Source organism: Rhopilema esculentum, chromosome 4 (genome assembly GCF_057945365.1).
Source record: "Rhopilema esculentum isolate cy_ngs chromosome 4, ASM5794536v1, whole genome shotgun sequence".
NCBI lineage: Eukaryota > Metazoa > Cnidaria > Scyphozoa > Rhizostomeae > Rhizostomatidae > Rhopilema > Rhopilema esculentum.
In genome coordinates this window covers 11,517,505-11,534,575 of record NC_142818.1, presented here as the reverse complement: position 1 = coordinate 11,534,575, position 17,071 = coordinate 11,517,505, and the positions used below count along the sequence as shown (strand labels likewise).

The 17,071-nt window shown below is 36.8% G+C and overlaps 1 protein-coding gene across 1 annotated transcript; it reads left to right on the top strand.

Moving 5' to 3' along the window:
* The first annotated feature begins 55 nt into the window (after nt 1-55).
* Nucleotides 56-13,852, top strand: LOC135690811 (nose resistant to fluoxetine protein 6). Its single transcript, XM_065208478.2, has 14 exons — nt 56-397; nt 1,276-1,430; nt 2,362-2,449; nt 3,492-3,615; nt 5,225-5,658; nt 6,685-6,778; nt 7,179-7,268; nt 8,186-8,363; nt 8,748-8,827; nt 9,547-9,672; nt 11,220-11,349; nt 12,083-12,275; nt 12,665-12,807; nt 13,092-13,852. The coding sequence occupies exons 1-14, from the start codon at nt 136-138 to the stop codon at nt 13,200-13,202; spliced, it is 2,208 nt and encodes a 735-aa protein (XP_065064550.2). The 5' UTR covers nt 56-135; the 3' UTR covers nt 13,203-13,852.
* Nucleotides 13,853-17,071: the final 3,219 nt, after the last annotated feature.

Here is a 17,071-nt window from a genome sequence, read left to right as displayed (position 1 = left end):
ATAACAACATATCCATAGGTTGCCCGCACAAACTGCTGAGGTAGGCATTGACAGAGTTTTGTACCCTGTGAGTGCTGAGGAGTCACAAGGTTGTGCCAGAGCTTTGACTGGCAGTAAGCTGTGTTTGGAAAAGTTATGGTGTTTAAATGGTTGCTTTTGGTTGCCTTTGGGCTGCTTAGTAAAGTGCATGGCAATGAACATTCGCTGCTAAATGAAGAAGCAGTTGGTAAGGCTTTTGCTGCCTTTGTCAAAGGTAGTGTGGGTAGCAGTAGTCGACTCAAGGCTAGCTTAGGCCGCCTGATATCTGCTTCAAATACAACGAATGGAGCTTCACCTTGCATCCAGAAACTTTTGTCATATGTCACTTCACCAACTGGATTTCCAATACTGCTAGGATGTAAGTAACCCTTGGAAGAGTTTTCATATGCCAGCACTTAGCAACACTAATAGTGCAATCCACAAAAATACTTGTTGCATCACTCTTGCTCGTCATGGGTCGTTTTTGTTACAGAGCTGTCAACTCCCCCTGTTTCGCCGGGAGACACCAGGTTTCGCTTACTATGCTCACTGTTTCTCCTTACTCTTTTAGCGGGGGGTATTCTCATGATGAAAATGATAGCAATGATTTTCTTCATAACAAATTTTCACCGTTTAAATCTGTGAAAAAAAATTTCCTTCAGTATCTTTATCTACACTCTTTTCTATAAGAACCAGTAAGTTTCAGTTCAGGCTGGCTGTTCTTAATTTTTTTTAAACTCTGAGGCTTGATTGTTCTCAATTTGTTCCTTCAATTTGGGCCAAGCATTGCATTTGCCTTTATGACCTATAGAGAGGAGAGCTATATGAATCTTAGGCAAATAACAATTCTACCTAAATTTGAAATCTGTGAGTACCCAGCCACTTGCACATAAAACTAAAATGCAGATCACCCTTCTATGCAGTTTTGAAATATATGAAAAACTGCTATTTTGTAGACAGAAGGAGCTCATTTTCACCTTAGGACTAACATTTTCAATAGGCAAGCAGCACTGTTTGGGCAACCTCAACACTCATGTGCTTGGGTTTCTGATTGGCCTATTAATTTGATCCACAACTGGGTATATATACTTCCTAGCTTAGTGTCTTGATCTATGTTCTGATGTTTTATAGTGTGAAGATTGTTAGGCGAAAAGCTTAAGTTTGACTCAAAATGTTTGCATTTTTCAAAGCCTATCTTAACTGTTTTAGATGAAAATTGTTTTATCCTCTGACTTGATCAATTCCAATCTTGCACAGATCTTGATTCAATGGGGAAGCCTGGCAGTGGAATATTTCAAGGGAATCTCTTTTGGCCAGGATCTTTCTCAGAATGTGAACAGATTCCCGAGTCCAAGTATTGTCTTGCAGGCTTTCAGTTGGGATTGTATTTTTATGGAAAAAAGAGTTTTGATGTGAGTAAATAAATGTTTTTGTCACAAAAAGCCAATTTTTTTCGATTTTATGTTGATAAATCTTTGTTCTTTTTCAGTGTAACCTATTGAATTTTGGTTTTTAGAGATAATTTGCACGAGAATTACAACCAGTGATGAGTTCAACACATGCTGAGTTTTAAAATTGGTTGAATAACAATATAGGCATTTTTATAGAGCCATATATTCCCAGGGCTCATAGGCACTTAACAACAAGAATATAAATTACATGTTATAATGAAAGAAATTTACTCAATATTACTTTGGTTATTGATAATGAATGCTGTCATAAAATCAAATAAATTGATACTTTTAAAAGAAACCTCATCTAAACACAACCTAATAATAAACAATATATACAACCTAAATAGGTATATACGTCTTTAGTGACTGCTTGGTGTAGGCAGGCCTTTTGTGTCATGCAGGCAATCATTCTCGCCCTCTCCAACCCACTTGCCAAATTATTGCTGCTAAACTCACACAAATGAGAAAAATTCAAGAAAAGAAATTCTGTTTAAACAAATCAAAATTATTCCTTTTCAAATAGTCTGATTTTGACAATATTTTGTACCATTATCAGGGGCTCCATTACAGAAGGGGAAGGAGCCAACGACCCCATCATCAGAAATGTCAGCCACACACTCCCCACTTTATAGCTTGTCTTTAGGCAAAAAGTATATACATAACATTCTTCATACCAGAATGTCAATCATACTAGAAAGACACATGTTGGACTTCTTAATTAGCTTGTTGTAGCTCACTTTGCTTTTTAAGATATTAAACCTTGTCTGAATTGATTGAACAGCTTAAGTAGAGCAAAAGACTATTATTTGTTGCAGATCTCCATCATGTAGAAATTTTTATAACAGTGTAAAGTATTTTGTCTAAACTTTTCTTTGCTTCTCTTCAATAGCAACATGGTACAATGGGCACCTGTGTACCAGAAATCTGTTCACCACAAGAGATCCGTCAGATACTGTCATACATCCCTTTGAACATCAGTAAGTTCTTTTCTTTTTAAAGGATTGATTTTGTAACCAAATGTGCTTGGCAAACACAATGGACTGTAACAAAACTTGATTTTGTGAAATTCTTTTATGTCAGTGTTGCCGTTTTATGATCTGATTTAATATGCAGAAAACACAGAGCCAGCAAGAGACGATATAACTTGACCATGGCATCTTAATGAGTTTACTATCTAATTTACAATATATACACATAAATCTAGCGGATGTTACATTACTGTGGATACAAAGACAATGAAAGGTGTTAATCACAATGATATAATGGAAAAGATTATTACAACTTCACATTGGTCACTACAACACTGAGTCTTTGAGAAAACAAGAACTTTTAGGGAAATCTGCTATTTCAATAAATTGTATATCAACACTGAAAGTAGCTGATTTCTACAGTGTTTATTTTTCAAATAGAACTCTCCAACTTTAAAAAGAGTTTTCTGCACTCATTGGCCAAAAAATTTCTGATGAGAATGCTGATTGCCGTTTACCCCCACATGCCCCCACAGTGCTGTCCATGCCCCCACAGTTTCTGCCACTGGGCAAAGGCTACCCCTTGAGCTCTAAATAGATATATTCTGTACCTCTGTTTCTAAGAAGTAGGGGCTATCCTATGTGATCCCTTGTACCCCTACTTCTTACATCCATGGTTTGATGCTAATGTTTCGTTTTCATTTAGCGTTTTCTCTGAATTTTTACTAACTGGAACTCCCAAAATACTATTTCATTGGATGTGGCTGGATTTGATGGCTATATTTACTGGCTGTTAAGTTTTTACGTTTAAACACTTTTTAAGCCCTTGTTTTGTTTTCAAGCCCTTGTTTTGTTTTCAAGCCCTTATTTTGTTTTCAAGCCCTTGTTTTGTTTTCAAGCCCTTATTTTGTTTTCAAGCCCTTGTTTTGTTTTCAAGCCCTTGTTTTGTTTTGAATCTCCAAGCCATATTAATTGAGTCCTGTGTAATGAATGATTGTATACTGTTCTACAATTTACCCAAGGTTATGTTTTATGTCTTTTGTTGCTTCAGGTTACCAAGGAATAGTCGAGGCCAAGTTTACATTTCCAGATAAGAAGGCCCTGCCCCCTTACGATGGCCCAGCACTTTGTGAAGACAGGCATCAGAAATTCTCAACTGGCACTGTTGTAACTTTGTATGTTTAAATTTTAACTGTTTACCCTTTATCAACACTAACATGTTAACAATTATGCTATGCAGTGATCTAGAAGATCTAAATAATTTGTTACACAACACTTTAATTACAAGTCTGCAAAACTGGGTTTAAGACACATTGTCAGCAGCAACTTTCGATAGTTAATGGGAACCCACAAAGGCAATTTATTTCCAGTGATATTAATTGTCTACGTCGGATATATGGTAATATACCAAAACAAACAGCATTTTAAAACATCAAATGAACAAAGATATCACTTCATGTTGCTAGAAAACTTTACTTTTACATTTCATTGTTCAAATCTCTTTGTTAATTGTTTGTTATATTCATGTGACTTCCTGCTTACACAAAGCTGCAACTTTAGGATATTAAAATTCTATCAGATGTTTAGTATACTAAAGCCATGTTTCCAAAAAATAAACAAATATTTCCCATTCCTTGGTTTAAGCTTTCTTACTATTAGATAAATCTGTTACAATGAAGCATCCGAATTTACAGTTTAAGGATAATTTTATTTTTATACATTCCATTTAAGTTTACAAGATAAGTTACTAGAGTACCATTCATTATAAGGAAACCTTAAATACTCTACCAAAAAGCAGCCTAGGAGCCAAAACCATGCCTATCCCAGGGCCATAATGTATAGGGTGAAAAGATACAAACTCTTAAAGATACCAGGGGAGGCGTGGGTTGGTCTATGAGGAGATGCGAGTAATCTTTGATGGAAGTATTCAGTTTCAAAAGATTCTTCATTGTGAGATTTAAAATTACCTTGTTATCTTCCAAAGGCAAGACTTTATTTCCATATAATAATTTTGGCGCTCTTTAGCCAACTGCGCGTGCGCATAGCCAACAATGTTGGCTGAGGTGGCCAAACGATCCAACATTTGCTTAACACTTCAAAACAATAGAATTATTGGACGTTGGCAGCCAACATTTTTGTCCTCAGTCATATTTCGTCCAACATCGAAATTTACGATGTTGGGTGACCCAACAAGGTAGTCAAACGATCCAACATTACGCCCAACACCATGTTGGGCGAAATGTTGGGTGAAATATTGGATCGTTTGACCAAGGCTTTTGTTGAATACAGTAGGTCTATTGTTTGAAATTATGCTTGAACTGCTTTTGGGAGGAGATAACTCCTATGTGTAGACAGAAGGCGTTTTTTTTCACACTCGGACTCTATTCGTAATATTTTTAAGAGGCAAGCGGCACTGACTGGGTAACTTTCGCAATCATGTGCTAGCGTTCTTTTCATTGGCCTATTTCGACCCACAACTGGGTATATATTTTCTTACTTGATATTTTCGACCTTGATTCTTACCTATAATACTCTGAAGAGTGTCATACGAAAAGCTTTAGAGTGTTTTGTAATGTTTTAAAAGCCATTTTTAAAATGTATACCACCAAAAAACTTCTGGCAAACAAATTTTTATACTTTTTGTTAAACTGTAGCCCCTCCTATCTTTAACCAAGATTTTAGACTTAAAGCCTCTTTTGATGTATATTAACTCAAATGTATTTTCCTCAAGCTTCGTGTTTTCAGATTTTTGGTTTCTTAATATCTTTCTCCTTCTATCTACAGGACCCTTTGTGGTATCTTGGCAGGACTATGTTTGTTTGGAACCATCTTTGAGCTCGTCCTTAACTTTCTAGAGTCGTTTTGCTCTCCTTCAAAAGAGCTTGTTAACTTGCCTGTTTACCACAACAAGGCCGCCAGTGACATCGAAGCAAAAGGTACCGAACATGGTCACGAAAGTGATGATGATGAACTCAACTCTCAATCGCATACTGACTTCTCAGAAAAGACCTATCTCGTTGAAAAGCGAATCCTTGAGAGATTGAAAAATCATCTCTCATGGTATATGTGCTTCTCGATAATCAAAAATACGAAAGCGATTTTGAATACTGACACCCCAAGTGGAGCTATTCTTTCAATAAATGGGATACGAACAATCAGCATGACATGGGTAATTCTGGGACATATTTACTCTGTTGGTGTTATGGCTGGGGGTCTTGGTGAGTCTCTTTTCTGCAGAACTAGTGACTGTCTTTATGATTTACTAGGCCTACAATCCTGGACAGACGGTGAAGATTGAGATTTAGCACCGCTAAGCCCCCCCCCCTTCAATCTTGTATCTCAGCTCCTTGAATACATACGCTTCAACTTTGAATGGGGGAAGGGCGACGCCCGGGGGAGTCACTTGAATTTTTATGTATGGGGGGGGGGGGGGTCCATCTGCAGTTATTGAAATTCATTCAAAAGTATAAAAAACCTAGCAGACTCAATTATAACTTAAAATCTCGATGGGACTCAAAAATATCAAATCATCAAAACCTTATTGCTAAGCACGTAAGAATCAACTAATAATACTTCGATATTTATTCAAACAGCTCCTATAATATTCAGTTTAAACACATGTTTTCTTTTATTCGTGTTTGTGATTTTGTCATGTATTCGTTGAACCCATAAGTACCAAAAGATATATTGTTGAATTAGGTATCAAAAAGTATCAGATTACAAGGACAATTCTTACCCTTAACTATCAGATGGACCACTCCCCCGTGTATAGAATGTTCAAGTGACCCCCCTGGTTTGATAATATTTTGGACTAAACATGCATCACTCCGCATTAAGGCCCATTGGCCTATATACAATTTCTTTACGTTTTTAAGGGACCAGATGGTATTTTAAAGAACGCAGAACGTATAGGCAAAGATATTGTTGAAAAAGAAAAAGTTCTTTGCCCTTTTATCAAGCATCCTTTTTTCTGAAGTTCCTTTTACCTTAGAGAAGTCTCTGGCTCAATGGCCCAGTGGTCCTTTACCCGGGTATAAGCCAATGGGCATAAGTACACAGTGGCCTTGTTTGCGGAATAATAGGATCTACGCGATTATTTGTTCAGCAGATGATTTTGTTCCATTATCGCTACTTTGCATCCGGGAGGGGCCCTTGACACCATTGACACTGTCTTCACATTATCTTCATCTCGTTTGATTTTGAAAATGTTTGAATATAAACGACATATTTACTTCATATCGCAGTCAATTTCACCGAACTGGTCAAAGTTCTGGACAGATTTAGCTTTCTGTCAATCGCAAATGCTTTCTTTTCGGTCGACAGTTTCTTTTTGTTGAGGTGAGCGCTAGTATCATTTTCAGATCTGTTACAATTTCCTTAAAATACCATAATCATGAAATTTCACATGTAGTGCTGTTCTGTATTTTCCCAAAATTGTTGCACTGAAAATAATTCAAGAATTTTTAGGGACAATGGAATATGGAAGAATCTTTAGAATGCCCCCTCCCCGCAAAATGCACATGACAGGTTGATACATCGGCTCCCCCCGAAGAGTGCTGGTTACATCTTGATGCCCCTGGTCTCCTCCGTGAAGAGAGCGTCAGCAAATATTGATTTGCTCTTCAAATGTTTTACATTTCCCTAACCCAGCTTTCCACAACATTCTTCCCCCGTTTCTTCCCAATAAACATCAGTTTTCAAAGATTTGCACTGAGGGTTTATTTTTACCTCGTTCTAGTGGCTTGCTTGTATCTTACTTGGGAATGCGGAGGTTGGATGCGAAAGGCAAGTTACCAATATGGAAGTTCTATTTGCATCGTTACATCAGGTACTGTAATAAATTTTTTCATTGGCGTAATTAATTTTTTTCGTATGTAGACAAGGACACAGAATAGGAATTAGGCAGATAGGGAACTCCTGCCTATTAGGTGAAGCCTGAAAAAACTTGCGCATGCGTTAACTTATACGAGGCTTAGCATGTATCTGTCGGGGAAATTTAAAAAAGAATGAAAGTAGACAACTTTATTTGAGACGAAATGCCCCATGATAGTGAACAAATTCAACTATGTATCATAATTCGTTTATATTTTATTAACGAATGATAATTTGTCATGGCAAAGTTTGTCTAATGAAATCGAGGTTAAAGGAGAATTAAGGAATTCTATTGTTGACTCAAGCTTCAAAACAACAAAGGAACCGACGAGAGTTACCCTTCTGCCTATTTACTATTCTGTAACAAGGGCGAGACAGCAATTCAAGAACAAGAGTGATTCATTAGTTAAAACCACTGCTAACAAAAATTAGTTTTGATGTAATGAAAACAAAACAATTAAAAAAACCTGCATGTCGATGTCATGAAATAATTCAAGAATAATGGAAATTATCAGAAAATGTGGAGAGAATAAATGACCGTTTTCTTTTAAAACATTTTATAAATGATAGATAATAAAATAATTGGATAACAAAGAAAAATCAAGATAGTCATCAAATGATCAACCATAAGTAACAAACAGTTTTTACTTAAAAAAAATAAAAAAGCAATATTGAACCAATGATTTTAATCAGCCAGTAGAAAAATCATTTACTCTCTTTTTTATTTCGAAAATTATAAACTTCGAATGGGATGGCTTCAACTGAAGTATTACACAGGGCCATTAAAGTTACGGGGAATCGATATATAGTAAATGTTTACTTGCCCCCTTCTCCCTGATGCTTCTAATAAAATTTACTGTGTTTTGATCTCAGGCTAACACCAACCTACGGATTTGTTATTCTCATCTTTGTTTTCGTCTATCCATGGATGGGAAAAGGCCCGTTGTGGTCAACAGTTTCGGCAAAACACATTGCTGACCCTTGCAAGGACAAGTGGTGGACCAACCTTCTTTACATTAACAACTTTTACCCAAATAAATTGGGGGAAGAGGTGAATACAGAATATGTATTTTAAAGAATGCCCATGACGAAGAAATAATTTCATGTTTAATGATTGTAAAATCTGTCAGCGACTTTAGGAGACAATAAACTGGTCCAGAAACTTACCTCGTGTTCAAATATCTGCAGCCCTCTCGCTTATTCTGCTGCTAATACCCAATTCCTTTTTATGAAGCAGTGGCCTTTTTTGCATTGGCAATGCTGCCCCCTACACATCACCCATCTTCCTCCAGATTTAAACCCTAGATCAGCATTTAAATTTTGCAGCAACGATAAATCTATTTGAAATGCAGTTATCAACATATATGTAATTTGTTTTTGTATAAGCTCGATTTGATGTACAAAAACTTTGTTGATACCTGTTATATTGTCATAGTGTCTCGGATGGGGATGGTATCTGGCCAACGACATGCAGTTCTTCCTCATCAGCCCGTTTATTCTTTACATGTCATACTGGTAAGAATCGATTGCTTGACAGATTTATTTGATTGGTTGGTTGATTGATTGATTGACTGTAGTGACTGATTGATTGTTATGACTGATTGACTGGTATGGTTGGTTGGTTGATTGTAATGATTGATCGTCTTTATGGGAGCCTCGCTTAAATGTGTCAATTGTTGATGGTACTCCAAGGATGAAGTTTTTTTCTATGCATGTGTAATCAAATCTTTATAGTAGCATTTTCTTTAGTGTGCAATGTCAGATATTTTCACCCTGCACATGCAATTGAAGACTTCTCTACTCTTTGCAATTATGCTAATTCCAAAACTTCTCGATTGCACATACTTGTAATTTTTTTCCCTTAACAAAAGTTTCAAGAAAATTTATCGTGTTTTATATTGGAGAGATGTTTTCGCTGTCTCTGTGAAAAAACTCACGTAGACTCATGGTCGCAAACGTGAAAGACTGAAGTTACAAACAGAATCTTTGAAAATTCATCAAAAAACTGTCGGCAATAGCCGGCAAGAAATGGGTTTATTTTGGTCATGTTCAATTGGATTATGTAACGAGCTACAATGTGGCGTAACAGAGACGGCCGGGGGACGCCGAAGTATTAGCATTGGTTGAACAGTATAGACAAAGCACCAAATTCCAATCAACAAATTCCCCACCTCCCCCCCTCATTCCACTTGCCTTGTGAATGCTACCGAAAACTAAAAGTTGCATTTTCTCAGGTTTAAATGGATTGGATCTCTTGCTTCAAATGGAGCTCTTATACTCATTAGTATAATTGTCACGGGTGCTCTCATTGGTCATTACAAACTCCAGTCTCTCCAGGTGGTCGCTAATCTGGCCAGGCCGTAAGTGTTTCTTGCAGGCTATCTTGAAAACATGCATTGATGGAACGTTGGAATGATGGAATGTTGGGATGTTTTTTTAAAATAATTGTAGTTAATTTGGATTCTTGATATGAGAGCTAATTGTATAGGATGTTTCTACCTTACAAGAGCTATTTTTTCTATTCACATTCCAACATTCCAAAATTCCAACATTCTTCATTCCGTGTTTTCAGGATAGCCGTTTCTCGTATCGTGATGCATTACAAATATGTCAAAATTATTATATGTTTTATAATGCACTGTGTATATGTTTTTAAAAAGACTGTGTGGCCAGGTTGCAAGACTTGAGGAACTGCAAATATCTTTGCGTAGACAAAGCTGGGAATGCCTAGACTGCTTTTAAAGGCATAATATAATTGGTGAAGCAATCCTTTCAAAGACGGCCCTAGCTTGCTACAACTTCCCTCTATCTGTCTGCGGCTTGATAGGTACTCCTTGTAACTGTAAGTGTAAATATTTATTGCGCACGAGCCTTTATCAGATTTTGCATGATCGAGTGCCAGATAAGCCGTCTGCATTTAAGCAGAAATGTTAGAAGCAGAAACGATATATATAAGATCTGTTAATTTTGCAAGCCAAATTTCGTCTACAGATGTTTTTCGGTTATACACATTGTTCGCTCTTTAGGCACTCCAAAATTAATGGCCACCTGTCAATCAAAATTGGCCAATCATTAAGCGTAATACCACTCTCGCGGTCGGCGATTGGCCAAAAAGTGACTGACAGTTTTGTTAAAATTTGTAATAAGTTTTGTTAAAATGCAATAGGAGGTTAAGTCACTAAATACAACTAGACGCTTAGGCATATTCTATAACACCATTCACATGGGGGTCATTCAGATATTACATAATCAAAAAAGGAGAGTTTTTCAAAATCTTTACAGCCCTGGGGGGCTTATTCGAAAGTGGGGGCTTACTGATTTCAGTAAAAGTTATTTAGGATGGGGGCTCACTCGAGGGTGGGTTTCTTCGAAGGGGGAGGGGGCTTATGAGGACTTAAGGTATTCTTAAAGATCATCATCTTTCATGCCAGTTGCAATGTCTATCAGTGATATGTTGAAAGCACGTACTTTCATTGCGTTTCTGATTAGCAGTCTCCTATGCCCAGATAAGATCAGTTCAGGAAAACATTAGATATCAATTTCCTATGGAGCTTCTCATCACTCTATTTTGTGCTTGTAAAAATATTCTTTTCCCTGAACATTTCCACCCTCATTCTTCTTTCCCTGCCCTAAAAACTTTTTCCAAACATTAGTGTTAGTATCCAAGGTTAGTAGCCAAACATGGCTTGCTTACATCTCAATGCCTAAATCTCATTGCCTAAATCTCATTGCCTAAATCTCATTGCCTATATCAGAGAAGAAAGCCTACATCTCATTGCTCGCTCTTTGTAACTCCACCCCTTTCAGAGAGTTATTCAATACGCCTCAATAATGTATGTCTAAAGTTATTCACTTAATTTAAGACTTTTGAAAGTATTGTATGCTTAATGATATCCATTTTTCGTAGACAACCTGCTGCCTCCTTTGACGATCTTGTTTACATAAAACCATACTGCAGAATAATACCATACCTTGCAGGAATGCTGCTCGGATATTTGCTGTTCAGGAAAGTTCAAATTAAAGGGCAATTGAAGCCAGTGAGGATTTTGCTCAATTACGCCATTATTGATTTGAAATAGGAATTACCTGCATAATATGCTAGTCAATTTTATGTTGTCACATCAATAGCAGAATCACCAACACCAGATGTTGACTAAGTGTCTCTTCCGTATATGAATCTGTTGTAAAATGTAGCACCAACAAAAGTAAATATTTTTGTATTTTTGGTAATTGAATTGGTATTTTCATCTTTTTGGTCTCCTAACATTTCATCTTTTACCTGAGGGGGTGTAATAAATATTAACGAGCCATTGCCGTAGAAATAGGCTAATAAGAACGGAGGCTACCACACGTGCTTACAAAAAAACAAAAAAGTGGCCAAACAACACAAAACCGCTGACCTAATAAAACCGCTGACCTAACAAAACTGCTGAAAAGTTAACAAGTTAACAAGTTGTAGTTCAACCCAACGAATAGTCATAGTTTATAACAGGAGGAAAGATTTTGAAAAGATTAGAGAAAGTACTTCTGGTAAAATGTCAAAAAATCTAGATATTCTCTTTTTTGCGATTTTTTATGTCATATTTCATATTTATTTTTTCAGAAACGCAATTTTTGGAATTTTAGTTCAACTGTACGGTGACAGCTTCTGCCTTGATTCTGAATCTCAAATGTGCTGTCACTAGATTTTCGGCTTGCGTTTCTTGAACCTTCTCTTGTTGAATACACGTATACTCCCTTAACGGTTTACCTGTTATTCTTATCTTTCAGTTGTTTGCTGTCATTGGCTGGGCAGTCGCCATTGGCTGTGGTATGGCTGTTGTATATGGAACATGGGACACCACAAAGAAAGGTGGAAAACCCTTCACAGAAGCAGAGAACATTTTATATGGCTCACTTTCCAGGCTTACTTGGTCAGTTGCTCTTTCGTGGGTGATTTTTGCTTGCCATACGGGCGTTGGAGGTAAGGTCAGGACATTATTTACTCTTGGAGGCTGAGAAGTTTTCAATGTATACAATAAAATCAAAATTTTATGACATCCATCGCGTGTTGATTTATTAGAAATATTAGAAGTTTAGAACAAAATATTCCAGTATTGAAGATGGAAAAGTCCCCAAGTTTTAGTTCAAGTTCTGCAAAGTGTATCTGTGCAAACATGTTAGCGGCATGTTAATCTCCGCTTTTCAGATCGAAGTTCTTATATTACTTTTAACGAAAATTGCACAGAAATAGGCCATTTTTTTTAAAGAAACCATCATTCATCAACTTTTATCAATTTCTATAAAACACTCGCTTTTTTTTTATAAAATGCCTTCTGCAAAAGGCTTTTTGATCATTAAATTAAATTCTAGGCCTAGTAAACAGCATTCTGTCATGGCGTGCATTCATCCCCCTCAGTCGCTTGACTTTCGGAGCTTACCTTCTACATCCATTGGTCATGATTATTTTCTATCAAACCAAGCAGTCGCCAAGAGCTTACACAGATATGGATATGGTATGTGAATAGTATTTTGCTCGGATAGAGTTTTAGTATTTGTAGCCTTATTACGTGTGCGGTATTGACAAAAATACATGAAGCCCCATGAACTGTCAAATTTTCAACGATAGTTCCCTGACAGAAAGCTCCTGACAGGTATTGCTTTAATAGACTATATAAACCTTCCCTGCACGATATTTTCTTGGCTCGAAATATTTGATATTCCAATCATATAAAGTTATTTTTGACAATTGACAATTATTATCTTCCTGCATGATTTATCGTTATCTTTAACTTTCTAGGCTTTTCAGTTTGTGGCAATCACAGCATTTTCATATGCATCAGCTTTTATCCTGGCACTTGGTGTTGAGTACCCAACGCTCAATTTGGAAAAGAAAATCTTTGGCCAATAGAAAGCCATACATGCTTCAGGCCAGCTTGCTGTTCGCGCTAGAGTACCGACTTTAAAATTGATTCAATCACCCAGTATACCATAACGATTGGTTTTGATTAGATTTTTACCCAGTCGATCTGCAGTATGATTTAACAGGTATCTAAAACAAATTTTTTTTTCTTAATTCCTATCTGTCTTTTATGAATTTTTATATTTACTTTGGTTAGATGTTTTTATCTTTTAATGCAGACAATGGTTGACTTTATAACCATCCCCAACTCCCCGCACCCTCCCCCGTAGTTCCCCCAAAGTGCATCATTATCCTGACTATTACAAAGTTTAATTTTAAGAGAGTTCACGGGGCTCATCACAAAGATGAATCGTGAAAGAAATTAAATATAAAAACCCCTAATTCGATGGTGTGTTCTTACGTCTTGTTAGTTCGATGTATTTGGTAGCCGCTTTTTTTGAATTTCTTTACGATGCACACGTCGTACTGGTTTGATAGTTTTTTTCTTATTTTCTGTATTGTTTTTTTATGAATTAATATATTGTTCTGTACATGATTGCTAAAGTATGATTTAAGTATTAATTGTAAATAGAACGTCGCTGGCATGTACGATAACTGATTTAATATGTTGTTACATATAAACTGTATATGACAGCTCACTCATTTGATTCTATACGAAATACATCTAGAATAGACATCTAGAAACTTTATAGAGCATCTTTCTATCTTTGCTTCATGGAGCATCTTATACCTCTATTATTAAAGGGAGCTATACATAAAATCACACATTTTTAGTACATTTTTAAACCTTTGTTATTTTAATTCCCTACAACATATACATTTTCAGAGCTGAAATCGATGCAATTAGGAAAAGTATAGCATTGATTCCATGGAGTAAAGAATTATCGGAAATTGAGAGCCTAAATTCAACAGTGAACATACTTAATAGTGTTCTGTTAAATATTTGCTCGAACTTTATCCCCAACAAATTAATCACAGTTAGGCTTCGGCAGTCTTCTTGGATAACACAGTCTATTAAAAAAAACATTCGTAAAAAGAATAGGGCATACAGAACATTTATAAAGAACGGTCAACGAGAGGGTAGGCGAGAGGCAATTGAAAATATGATGTTCCAAGCTGCAAGGCTGATTGAAGATGCCAAGACGAACTATTTCACGAAAATTGGGAGGCAACTTGCTAGTCCAACAACAGGTATAAAGTCTTATTGGTTTTTAATTATAAAGTTATTAATAAAATAAAAATCCAGTTAATACCTCCCGTCTTAGAAAATGACATATTTGTTCCAGATTATACTGCTAAGGCGCAAATATTTAACGAATACTTTATTCTCCAGTGCACTGTATGACCCGGAAACTTGGAAACGAGCCCATGTTGTTCCGGTCCCTAAAAAAAGTGCAAAAAATAGGAAAACAAATTATCGCCCAATATCCGCACTTCCCATATTTGGAAAAATCTTGATGTTCGCTCCGTATACCTTGACATACCTAAAGCATTTGAAAAGGTGTGGCACGCGGGGCTTATCTTCAAACTTCATAAATGTGATGTGTCAGGAGATCTCCTTTGATTGATAAGGTTGCGGGTTGGCTTCGTAAAAGAATTGTGCACTTTAAGTATGAAAATTGGTACACATGCAAAGTTTTTGCTTATCTGAGTCTATTTTTAGATAAGCCGCCCTCAGACCTATTGCCCATTTCTTCGAAGACAGTAATGTAAAAAAAACAAATAAATGCCCCTATATCAATTCAATAATGTAGAATCTGAAAATCATAAGCAACAAACACTTTTGAATGGCAAAATATCCGACAGGGGAAATATCAAAGCCAGTGTTCTTCAGGGCTCAATGTTGGGTCCTCTCTTGTTTCTTGTTTACATAAATGATTTGACTGAAAATCTAAGATGCAGTGTAAAGTTATTTGCAAATGATACATTGCTTTTGACAGTTGTTCATGACCCACATGCAGCTGCTCTAGAAATGAATCACGACTTAGATACTTCTAGGAAGTCGACCCGCTAAACACAGTTGCATTAACTTTCCCAAGGAAAAAGACCCCTGAAAACCATCCAGTGGTTTTTTCCATGACACCCCAGTTAAGGACGTTAGTAAGCGTAAACACCCTGGTTCTAGACACAAAACAGACTTTTTAGATTTTTTTCCCAGGCATATCCAGACAGCTGTTGCCAAATCCAGAAGAACGACAGGTTTGCTTCGTCTTTTCTCCAAGTACTTGCCCCGACGAACTCTTATTGAATTATACAAACTTTTCGTTCGACCAGATCTTGATTATGATGATGTCATATATTATACCTTTATAAAACCATTGAATCTATTCTAAACATTACTTTAAATAATAATATGGAAAACTAGAATCGGTTCAGGTTTCTGTTGAATTAGCGATTACTGGGGCATGGAAAGGAACATCACGTGAAAAAATCTACAGTCATTGGATGAGAATCACTTGACCTACGTCGACGGAGTAGGCGTGTTGTTCTTTTTTATAAACTACCTAGTTGGCAAATCTGTGCAGGAACCGCAAGTTACAAGGCAAGCTTTTACCCCCACTATCTGTCTGTGAGGATCAAACTCGCCCCCAGAAGTTAGACTGTTACCTACAATAACTGCCTTCAAGAGTAAGCTTTTTACACTTATTTGCCCCCATCCCAGTGGCGGATCCAGCCAAAAATCTGACTACCGCTGGAATGAGATAGAGGGTCGACCACACCCTTTAGACCACACCCATTTCCTGGTCACACCCGGTTTTCTAAAATGATTATTGCTTTCTATAATTTCTTATGTAGACTATTTTCAAGAGACAAGCGGTGCTTTACTGAAAATTCATGTATCCTTACAACAAGCTTGAGAAGAAATAAATAATCTTATTCACTATTCTGAGGATAAAAATTTACGGCATTTAAACGAGGAACACCATAGAATTAGAAAAAAAGATACATTTGGCAGAATTTTGAAGTGTCGCCTAAAACTAGCATTTAGTCGGACAATTACTTATGAAAATCGACCTGTTGGAAATTACAAGTTTAAAAAGCTAGATAAAATTTGCAATTATTGAGAGCAACTTTTGCTAAACAAAGAATCATATTTTTGGCAAATAATAAAGACTTTGAAGTTACAGTTTGCCCACTTGCAGAATATGTAGGCATCCCCCCATCTTTTTGTAACGTTTGAGCCGTGTTGAGCGGCGGTACTACTCAACCCCCCATCTGAGCGGTAGTCAACTCGGATGTTCATTGGTTTACACTAAAATTTGTATGCATCCCCCCAGGTTGGCAGTGATTTTTGACGAGTTGATTGGTTTAGGCAGGCTGACTACCGCTCAGTGCAGCTCGAATCCGCTCTACACCGACTCAACCCCCCTAGCCAGCAAGCCATGATTTCATCATCATCATCATCACTTAAATTTCAGGCATGTTCCTAGGAAGAAAGGCTTGGTTTGCAGCGCGATCAAATATTTTCAATAATTAAATATGGTTTAATTAAAGTAGTAGGATAAACATGAAAATGATCCTTGTTTCTATAAATTTTTGACTAATCTGACTACCGCTCGAGCGGTAATGGCGGTAGTCTGGATCCGCCACTGTATCCTAAACCAGTATTCAGTATCCACGATCCGAAAGGCCTAGCTGCTCTTACCCAGTTACGTATGGGTCTAAGCAAACTAAATCTCCATCAGTTTAGATATACCTTAAAAGCTACAATTGAGCCAATGTGCTGTATAAAAGATAGCGTGGAGGATACGGAACATTACTTGCTTTCCTGCCACCTATATGATGCTCATAGACATTATCTTCTCAACAGTGTCTATGCATTATTACATAAACATAGCCTATCAAACTTTTCAAAT

Coding starts and splice junctions, on each gene's coding strand:
- LOC135690811 (XM_065208478.2), top strand. CDS start 136: ATGGTGTTTAAATGGTTGCTTTTGGTTGCCTTTGGGCTGCTTAGTAAA. Junction 7,269..8,185: donor TATTTGCATCGTTACATCAG/GTACTGTAATAA, acceptor TTTTGATCTCAG/GCTAACACCAACCTACGGAT. Junction 8,364..8,747: donor CAAATAAATTGGGGGAAGAG/GTGAATACAGAA, acceptor ATATTGTCATAG/TGTCTCGGATGGGGATGGTA.